Genomic DNA, 11,061 nt, shown 5'->3' on the forward strand with positions numbered 1-11,061 from the left:
GTTCGCATAGTATAATGTCATTTAAACAGTTATAACATAATATATGACGTCACAACTACCATATGACGTCATAGGTACGTCATATGGGAATTTAAATATGCTAATTAGAATGTTTAATATCACATTTATATCTACTCGTAATGCACTTAGGTGGTCTAAATCCAACCGTTAGAGAGATATGAGGCTTCAAAATAGCAAATGGCGGCCATTTTGAATTTATGCTAATTAACCCACTTCCCGGTGTCCAATTTTGGTAAACTTTGGATATGATATTCATTTGAACCATATTTACCAGACAAAAAAAAAAAAATTCTGTTGCAATTTGTTCTAGGTTCACCCTATTTTTGACTTATCTTTACTGGACTATTTTAGTAAGCCTTTTTTTGTAATTTTATGTAGGCTGAGACAACAACTAGTCATAAAATGCTACTTTAAGGTCATAAAAACATTAGCGTAGATCAATCGCGGCAGATTTCGAACATGGCAAAATATATTTTTCTTTCCAGAAACAAGTTAAAATCAAATCAAACTTTTCAATCGTCGCAACGCATGTCAATAATTGTCAAAACATGGGTGCATCACTTATCACTAGAGGGCGGAATGTACGTATGACACGCCCATAGTACCTTTAACTGGAGAACAATTAGCTTTGAAATATAAAAGAATATGATTCTATAAAGCATAGAAATGGGTTTATTATTTATTTGAGTATATAAATATGCGATATGTGTGCAAATTTAAATGTATTGTTTGTTTATTAAAATTATAATTTAAAAGTATAATAGAGAGACAGTTTGTCAAAATGTAGACATTTTCAACATATGCAATTATATCGAACACATAATAAGAGATAATAACGTATGCAGGCAGTATTAAAAGACAGTCAAAGAAGACAATGCCGTACCTATCAAAGAGAAGTAATTTGAGCGGTAAACAAATGTAGTAAGTTTAAATAACAATGTAACAACTAAAGGTAACTCATTCAATTCTCCTTTAAACAGATGAATGTATTAATTATACTGAAACCTCTGAATTAAATCAATCCCATAATAATATTACCAATAATATAATTAATAGGCAAACTTACAATGATACCAGTGTAAATTATGAAAAAAAAATAAGTCTCATAAAAATCAAGCATTAAAGTAAAAAGAGAACTAGAAGACGGAAAAGGAAATTGCCAAAATCAAATTCTAACACTATTAAAATCACCTTCCATAATATTAGAGTAAGAAAAAGAAATAAGCTACTTAAAAACCTACATACACAAGTTTGAGTATTTTTGGTATGGTTGAAACTTTCTTAAATAAGGAAGAAAACATAGATATTAATAAAAATTACAATTGGATTGGAAAAAACAGAGAAAAAAGTAATAAAAAATCAATGGAATTGGATACTTATAAAAGAAAATATTAAAATTTTAGATAAAAATGTTTTTAATTCAGAAGTAGATGATCTAGAGCGATGTTGGACAAAGGTCCAATTTGAAAACAATACTGATTCTATATACTATGTATAGTAGCTGTTTGTTACTTTCCATGTGAAGGATCAGATGAAATACCACACTGATGTAATGTATACAGCTCTACTCTCAGAATTTTTTATAATTAAAGATCAAAATGAAGATGACAAAATTATTATTCTTGGCGATTTTAATAGCAAAGTAAGTAACTTAATATCAGGGGGTGATCCAATCACTAATTATAATGGTCATGGATTAATTGACCTTTGCAACAATGGGGAATTAACAATGCTAAATGGATCTGATAAATGTGCTTGTACAACAACTTGGATACAAAAGAACCAAGCCAGTGTACTTGACTATGCAATTGTTTCACACAGGAAGCCTATGATGTAACGGATGTAACAAAAGAGTTGCAATAAACCAGAGAAGAATTTCTTGTAGAGCTCGTAGATTATGTGCTAAGAAAAAGAATGACATGGATTTTGACATTTATTACTATTGCAATTCACTTTGGGAAATCTACTAAGATAAATGACAATTCTGTAAATCTCTATTTATGTGTAAAATAATGCAGAAGAAAATATTTAACTGCTCAAAAATTATGGAAAAGAAGGGCCTCAATCCAAAGAATTCTGAAATGAACTTAAAAGCAGTAAACGTAAACAAAATGTTAATTCACTCTTATCATATACATCAGACAAAGATGATATTAAACTTTTACTGATGTAGCATATAAAGCGTGCATACCAAAAGCACAAGATAAATGGGAAAACCAACTTCAAAATTGTTTTATTGACTGGAATCTATGTTGGAAAAACAAAGTTAAGAGTATGTTGCACATAAAAAGAGTGGCTTTCTTTAATTTTAAGTTGCTACATAAAATTTTACCAACTAAGTGTAAGCTAAAATTATGGAATTTGTCAAACAGTAATTATTGTGAATATTGTAATGAGGAGGTTGAAAATGAAAAGCATATGTTATTTACATGCAAAGAAGTAAAACATTGCTGGGTAAAATGTTGCGCTATGCTGAAAACATGTTTTGCATTTACTCAGGAAGTTACATGGGAGAAAATTGTACTTGGAAAATATGATGTCAAAATTAATGAAATATTTTCCATTTTAACTTTCTGTGTTTATAAAAGTAAAGTCAAACATAGACTAGGACTTGTTAAAAAATGTCCATGGTTAATGTTCACTGCTGAGTTAGAAGGTATAATCAATTGTGAGTTTTTAATAAATAAAGAAAAGGCAACAAAAATTTGGTCAGATATGGACCGTAACAATTTAGCAAGGTATAAAATTAACGTTTATAAAATTGATATTTAGGTAAAGTCAAATATAACTTTTTTTGATTGCCTGAAAGAGATTGAGTTATAAAATAAAGAATTCTGTGGTAAATTATACGTACATTGTTACGGATTGAAAAACGTGTAAGAGTGTATAACATAGAGGAAAATATTTTTTTTTTATTCTTTCCTTATACTATTATATATAAAATGCAATGGTAAGAGTGAGATATCAGATGTACTGAAAGTTATTTAATGTCAGTTATATTGTATTTATCATTACATTACTCATGCATTGTAAACGAACATTTTATTGATAAAGAAATAAAAGTGGGTCGATCCTACATAAGACAAAAAAAAAAGATGATATGAAAAATCATTGAAACTGCACTTTGGTAATATTGCAAATAACAGTAACAATAAAATGTACTCTCCAGATATAAGTAACAGTCGTCAGCAAACTTGTGATCATGTTTTAGATGATATAACTATTTCTTTTGAGGATGTTGCTTATGCCCTATCAAAGGTTAAAAATAATACGAAAAGTCCAGGCACTGATTCCATAACAAATGAAATGTTGAAACATGGAGACGTGATCTAATGACCTTATCTCTCCAAAAATTATTTACCAGGATCATCCAAACTGAAAAAATCCCAAATGATTGGTACTTTTGGTATTTAAACAGGTGATCTATGTGATCTTAATAACTATCGTGGTATCACATAACTCATGTGTAGCCAAAATCTTTAATAGTATACTTGCACACAATATCTCTCAATTTTTAGATAATGATATTCTTGGAGAAGTCCAGGGTGGTTTTAGACCAGACAGGAGATGTGAAGATCACATTTTTAAAAGTATTATAGCCACAAGACGTGCTGAAGGTAAAAAAACATTTCTGGCCTTTTTGGACTTTAAAAAAGCCTTTGATTCAGTTTGGCGACTAGGTTTAATTAATGCTGCTAGAAAAATTGGTATTAGTGGAAAAATACTTAATCTTATAACAAAATAATATGTATTCTGATGTTAAATGTAAAGTTTTATTTAATGACCTAGAATCAGATATGTTTATTATTAATGAGGGGGTGAAACAAGGCTGTTCATTATCACCAGTCAATTTGAATTAATGAATTATTAAAAAGTAATAAACTAGGTGTTCATATTTATAACACACAAATTGGCGATGACGACATTGTTTTAATTGGTCATAATGAATAAGAACTTGCAAAGCTCCTTAAAGTAGCTAGTGAGTATTCACAAAAATGGAGGCTAGAATTTAACTTTGAAAAATCAAATGTATTAATTACAGGACAAAGAGTTAATCCACATAGAACATGGAATCTTAGTAGACATTATATTACGGAAAAAAAATCCTATAAATATCTTGGTGTTATAATCTCTCGGTCATATATTGATCCACATGTTAATGAAGTAATTAAAAAGGGAAATAGGATAATTGCTTATATTACCTATTATTAACAACCAGGAAGATTTCAATAGGGTTTACTATGGCGATCTGTTATAGAGAACAAATAGGGCTAGTACCCACTATTAACTATGCCTCTTCAATATGGTTATGTAACTCTGTAAGCTCTTTAGACAAATTAGAAAACATTCAATATCAAATGGCAAGAATTATTCGTAAGGCACCAAGAAATGTTGCCAAAGAGGCATTACTTGGGAATCTAGGTTGGGAACCAATTTACTATATACAAAATAAGTTTAGATTGTCTTACTTTAATAGACTTAAAAATATGGTCATTAATTGAGGTTCAAGGTAACATTAAATGGAAGTAGATTAACCATATCAAATAATTACTATATAATTTTGACTTAGATTCTAAATTTAATTTAAACCCGGAGAGTCAGACGTGGCTTAAACATTTTAAATATGTTAGCTCTTTAGAAAATGCAAAGCAATTGTTTGAACGAGCAAAAAGCAAGTCAACTTTGTCCGACTACTTAAAATATAAGCATAAACCTAAAGCGGAGATGTACCTATTTGATGTGGTTTATTTTGATTCTGTAAGTTTGAAATTTAAAGCAAGAAGTAACACTCTAGAACTAGAAGGCAAAAAGAATACATGGTCGAAGAATACAGAGTCTGGTTTCTGCAAACTATCTAATAATAATAAAGTTAAAAATACAGACCACTTTTTATTTTGGATGTGGGAAACTTACTACTATAAGAGACTTACATTTCAATTCACTTAAACATGATCTTATATATTTTGGGTATGATTCTTTTTGGGAAAATTTTTCTAAGGGTAATACTGATTATCAACATCATGTACTACTTAATGACCTTTTTTGTATTATTTCCTTTTGAAAAAATAGGTAAAATTAAGTATTGGCTGTAATTCTTATATATTTAAATCTACTTGCTGACCGTTTTTATTAAGTTAAATTTCTTTTTTTGTTTTTGTTTTGTGTAACTTATTTTTGTAACTGTATTGTTAATGTAAGAATGCACCGTTTTATAAACGTGTGCCGCTGATCCAAAAACGTTGTTCGAATAAAGTTTGAGTTTTAGAAGGAAAAAACAACTGACACTACTGTGTACAGAACAGACAGTTTCGTTCATCCCACTGATGCCAGTCGCATCCAAGAGGCAGTCTTCTGTGTTAATGATTAAGGTGTACGATTTTTTTGGAATTGGTTAGCAAAATTACATTTTGGTTGTGTATTATATTATGTGTTCGATGATAATTGCATATGTTGAAAATGTCTACACTTTGACTTCTAAACTCATTGTAACTCACCGTACACCACTCTAAATAAATGAGTGGTGCAAGAGGCAGGTGGGCCTGTCGTGGCCCTTTATTAGCCCCTCTCGTCTTCTGAAATTGTCTTTTAAATTTTATAGTTGTGTCGACTTCAACTGTACTGGCAGGGAGAGCATTCCATGAATTTACAAGTCGTTAGGTAAAAAAATGACTACAGCAATTTAATCGTTATTCTTTTTCAATTTATCTTTATGACCCCTAGTGGCAGTATATGAAAAAGTAAATCACTATCAGTATCAATAGCCACATTGTTAGACAGAATATTGTATGCTTCAATCATGTCCCCTCTATGTCGCCTTTCTTCTAAGGTTGTAAAATTAAAAACTTTTTTTAAAGCCCCCTTCCCTACGTTTTTTAGATCTAATTTAAGATCACAAACTATATTTAATGTAAAAATAATACTATATGGTCCTATTGCGATAACTTTTTTCGTCTTTAAACGGTTAAAAATGTGAAAAATAAGTCGATTCTAATAATTATAGCGGCCCGCTATAAATCCCAAAATGCATTGCGCGCGGATTGATATTTTTGTTTTTCACCTGAAATTCGCCCACTTTTCGATCGATCGTGAGGCCAAAACAAATAGAAGATTCCTAACTTTTCAGCGAAAATACCGGGTTTTCCCCAATTTGTATCAACGGAGTCTGGCAAAAATAGAAAGACAATTAATGCAGCAACTATACAACGTCAGGCTAGGTATATAGCTAGCGTACGATGTTCGTACGTTACCGATGTTTACCAGCTAGGCCTACAAAACTAAGCCTAGCTAGGCTAGGCCTAAGACCGTCCACGAGAGGTCGATCGCCGCGAGCTACTTAGGTAGTGCATTGTTTCTCACTTTTTATCATAATTTACCATAAAACGTACATTTAAGACAAGGAATGACATGGTTTAATGTTTTTAAAGTGATATATATGTATTATTTTCCAAAAAACGTCCAAAATTGCAGGGAAGGGGTCTTTAACCTTTCTGTTTGTTTACATTGATTTTGGTGGCACTGCTGGGTAATACGCTTGCTGGTGGTGGAATGGGCGTGCGCCCATGCGATTATCATTTTTCGCGAGTCACTTCCATTTGCGCCACTATGATTGTCACTGCCACACTATACGATCTTGGTTGTGGCAGCCTATTGATTTGCCTACAGCTGCTGCACTAGGCCCCTAGTCAGAGCCATATATAGAGAGAGTTACGACTTTGCGTTCACGGATTTTAGAAAGTCACGTGGTGTGCACGCCGGCCATGTTTGTGTCCAACTATGCCTATGTAGCGTATGGAGTCGAGTCATTTGCTTAACAAATGTATAACATTCACAAGGCTTTAAATATCGAATTTAATATCAAAACAATCAATTTGTTTAAAGGTTTTTGTTAAGATAATAACGAAATCATAAAGTTACTGCGAACATGATTTTAAACAACAAAATGTAAAAACAATGCATTACTATAGAGAATCGCTGTACAAACTAAACGCGCACGCGTAGAGCGTGCATGGAGCGCACAACCAGAGCCGTTCCGAAATTGCTATTTTTGTTGTTTTAAATCATGTTCGCAGTAACTTTATAATTTTTTTATTATTTTAACAAAAACCTTTAATCAAATTGATTGTTTTGATATTAAATTCGATAATTAAAGCCTTTTGAACGTTATACATTTTCAAAACAAAAGACTCAACTCCATACGCTACATAGGCATAGTTGGACACAAACACGGCTTCTAATCCATTCAATGACGTAACTCTCTCTATATATGGCTCTGCCCCTAGTACTAGTAGGGCGCCTCCTATAGCTAAATTCTAGGCCTAGGCCCTACTAGCTAGCTAGGTATCGAGTCGGTTTGATTATTTTGCCGCCATTTATGAACGCCTAATGCATGAACTATAACTTACTCACCATCGTCTTTGAATACAAAGGGTTAGGCCGGTGGATTCCGATTACTATAAACACCATCGTCTTTATTCACACCGAAAATCACCGCGATGTGTATTAAAAGTTTTTAGTTCGATATGGTTGAATGATTCCAAAACATCATCATTTGTTTCTTTTATATCTGGATAATAAAGTGTTTCTTCAAAATACCAGACTAAACATTTTGGCAAATTTAAGCCTAATACAGGTCAAATTAGCATTTGTGAGTGACGGTGACGGTACCAATCTCTTGTATGTTAACAGTGAAAGCTCATGAGGTAGATTTTGCCATGCACTTGTGACGTCACAGCAAATTACGGCGACGGCTGTACTGTACGGCGAGCGCGGGCTGCAATAAATCTCGCGATTGTTCAGAAGTCATATGTACAATACATACTATAAATAATACGTTGTTAAAATATGGTTCTTTAATATCCTTTAACTTACCAAGTGTAAATTACCGTTCACTTGTATTACCGTCTTTGTCATACAGTTTTGTTTACTACTATACTAGGCCTATCTGTTGAAGATTTTCATCTCGCTGTTCCATTCGTTTGCTATCTGTCTGACTTTAAACTGGATAATGATACTGGACCTGTGGTCATAGGGATACCCACGTTTTCTTCTGGATTTGGTGGAGGGTCCTCTGAAACGTGAGTCGTGATAGAGGTTTCCACAACGGCACTGATTGAGCTCTCTGCTGTTCTTCTAAATTGAGCGCGTTGGTGAATATTCTGACTACGCTCTCTAGCGGCTACTTCTTTCTCGTATGAACCACAGCAATTTTGCAAGAAGCGTTTGGTAAGCGCCGTTTTAAACTTTTCGTGGGTGATGGCATACACGATTGGATTCAACACAGAAGAACTCTTTGCGCAGACTACAGGCATGGTCTGCAAGAATGGATTAACTATGGATGGGTCGAAAAATTGGGCTATAAACGAAACAGACGCGTATGGGAGCCAAGCAATACAGAATAAACTCGTCATGATCATTCCGATTTTTGCTATCTTAAATTCTTTCTTCTCATTTTTCAATTTCTTCAATTTAAGTGTATCTTCTAACTTATTGTCCACGACTTTTTTCATTTCTTTGTTATGAGCGCGAACCGTAAATACAATCTTCGTATAGCAACCAATAATTATTGCCAATGGCAAAAAAAAGTCTGTCACGAACAACATGGCAACAAAAATTGAGTTGACGAAACTTTGATCTACATAATCAAATGTACAACTCAACCCATAACCTTCGCGGGAATAGCTCCCAAACCCAAACAATGGTGGCACTGACCAAGCCAGACAATACAACCAGACTGCCATAATTATGCGTTTGGAGTGCCGTTTCGATATCGTGCGAGTAGTTTTCATGGGCTTACAAATCGCATAGTAACGGTCTATAGATATGGCAGACATTGATGCTATGGACATAACGCCGAATGTAGAGCCAAAGAAGGCGTAAATCTGACAACCTACAAAAAAAAGCAATTATTAATTATTTTATTACTCAATGCAGCAGTGTATGGTTCGCATCCAACACTACATCTTCCTATACATCAAAATGGTTGTTTTAAGTCTATTTATAGTTGGATTGTTTACAAGGACAACCCATGGTAATAGTCGAAATATTTATTTCTTACATGCCTCGGTAGTATTTGCTTCATTACCAAGTCCAACAAAAAAAAACGTTGGTAAATTTTTTTTTAAAAGTTGACAAAAATAGAGAATCAATAGGCCTATCGGTAGTGTCTTTTACCAGCATCGAAGCCGCTTTGGGACGGTGTATAGAAAAAAAAATCGAGCGATTATTCTATTTCGACTTACGGTCGAGTCATTAATAATCAAACGGACGCCTACTGATATTATCACTGGTCCACATTGCCACTACCAAGGCAATCTAACAACAGGACATAATCTCGCCTTGCCAAGATAGGAACAGTCTTTAGATCTTATGTCGGCTGTGACAAATACCAACAGTACTGTAAGTACATCTAATGCACATATAGCTTGCCTTGGTCTTACCTATGTCACCGTACAACCACTGGCCAGCCACTGTAGTAACGAACATGGCTGGAAACTGGGTGATCACCATAATCAGATCGCCAACGGCCAGATTTATGATCAGCATATTTCCTGGTGTTTGTAAAGATTTTGTTCTGTGGAATAAATAATCATCGTTTATGGTTTGATGATATAAAAATGGATGATTGAATTTACACGAATTTAAGAAAATACAATTTAATCATATTTACTATTTGAAATGAAACAGTTTGATTCCTTCAATCTCCATGAAGTTTTAATTAGATCTGTGGTCTCATGTTGACGTCAGTAACTGATTTATAGTTGTACTTACAGTTAACGTGTCATTTAATACAATAATTACAACTAGATTAACGGAACCAAATTGTTTTTCAAATGATTATAAGTTTTCTACTTGAAATTTAGCGGCACGCATGGTGGAATGATGCTAATTGATATTTAAAAAAAATTAATTGCCATTGCTATTTCCTTGGAGCACAAATATTTTAAATTTTATTAACTAGTCTAATTAAAAATTATCTCCATATAAATGAAATAAACAAGACATGTCTTGCAAAACAGTAAGCATCACAGGCAACCCTATCACCTCTTGTCATCCTGAATACAACACGAAAGCATCTGTTATTGCTAATAATTATATTATCGGAGAATATCAAAAAGAGTTGATATAACATAATTATTAAGGATCATCGGAAAAGTTTCAGTTGTCAATATAATTTACATTTGGAATCCGAATCAAAGACGCCAGACTTACAAATCCGATCATCAATCGATTATTAAACATAACATATACTCCACAACTGGCGACAACAACTTATAATTTGACAATCATTGAATTATTGATTTATAAATAACTCAGTCCGAGTCGGTCGGTCAATTCAATAAATAAGAATACAACATTAGTGCTTTAAACAAAAACAAAACATTAAGCGTGAAAGCATATAAGAAATAATAGAAAAACAAAGCCTCACTTTCCAAAAATGAATATGACGACTGAATTTCCTATTCCACCGATTGTTCCAACAATGATAAGATAGATGGCCAGAAAATAATTAAGATATCGTGGTATTTCAACGGCTGACGACAGTGTTACTTCTTCACTAGTGAAATCCACCTTCGTGGTTGTCATTTCCAAGTTTGTTTGTTGAAGCTCCATTGTCACTGTAGGCCACAGTTCAGAAGAGTTTAAGACTAAAGCACCAACTGTCGACACCAACAATGTTATATAGAGTGACGTCAGATTTAGGGTAGATTAGTTATAACATCTGAGTAAAAAGAAATTACATGATATGAAGGGGTTTAAGTACTAAATAATGGGTTATTAATGATTACATGTTTTCATTGTGACATTACCAATTCAGTTGCATTGCATTCTTGTCGAATTATATAAATCTTATACAAACTAGACATGAAACTCGTCACTTTGACGAGTTAGTTATCCGCACAACGACAAACGCCACGTGCACGTCATACGTTGGAATATTGCACACAGATAAAGATTATGGCATTATGACAAGAACTGAAGAATATGATATGCTGTTAGTGCTGAATTCTGTCAATTTGTGTCATATAGTATATACATGCA

At 33.1% G+C, this 11,061-nt stretch overlaps 1 protein-coding gene across 1 annotated transcript; it reads right to left on the bottom strand.

Moving 5' to 3' along the window:
• Positions 1 to 7,942: 7,942 nt before the first annotated feature.
• LOC144845166 (rhodopsin, GQ-coupled-like) lies at positions 7,943 to 10,546 on the bottom strand. Its single transcript, XM_078702319.1, has 3 exons — positions 10,448 to 10,546; positions 9,459 to 9,592; positions 7,943 to 8,908 (listed from the first exon to the last, which is right to left on the bottom strand). Exons 2-3 carry the CDS (start codon positions 9,562 to 9,564, stop codon positions 8,001 to 8,003), a joined length of 1,014 nt encoding a protein of 337 aa, XP_078558445.1. The 5' UTR covers positions 9,565 to 9,592; positions 10,448 to 10,546; the 3' UTR covers positions 7,943 to 8,000.
• Positions 10,547 to 11,061: the final 515 nt, after the last annotated feature.

Source organism: Antedon bifida, chromosome 6 (assembly GCF_963402885.1).
Source record: "Antedon bifida chromosome 6, ecAntBifi1.1, whole genome shotgun sequence".
NCBI classification, from domain to species: Eukaryota; Metazoa; Echinodermata; class Crinoidea; order Comatulida; family Antedonidae; genus Antedon; species Antedon bifida.

Excerpts from the sequence above, each read along its gene's own strand:
- LOC144845166 (XM_078702319.1), bottom strand. The coding sequence starts at position 9,564 with ATGCTGATCATAAATCTGGCCGTTGGCGATCTGATTATGGTGATCACC. Across the intron at positions 8,909-9,458 it reads GTGGTTGTACGGTGACATAG|GTTGTCAGATTTACGCCTTC; the intron begins GTAAGACCAAGG and ends TTTTTTTTGTAG.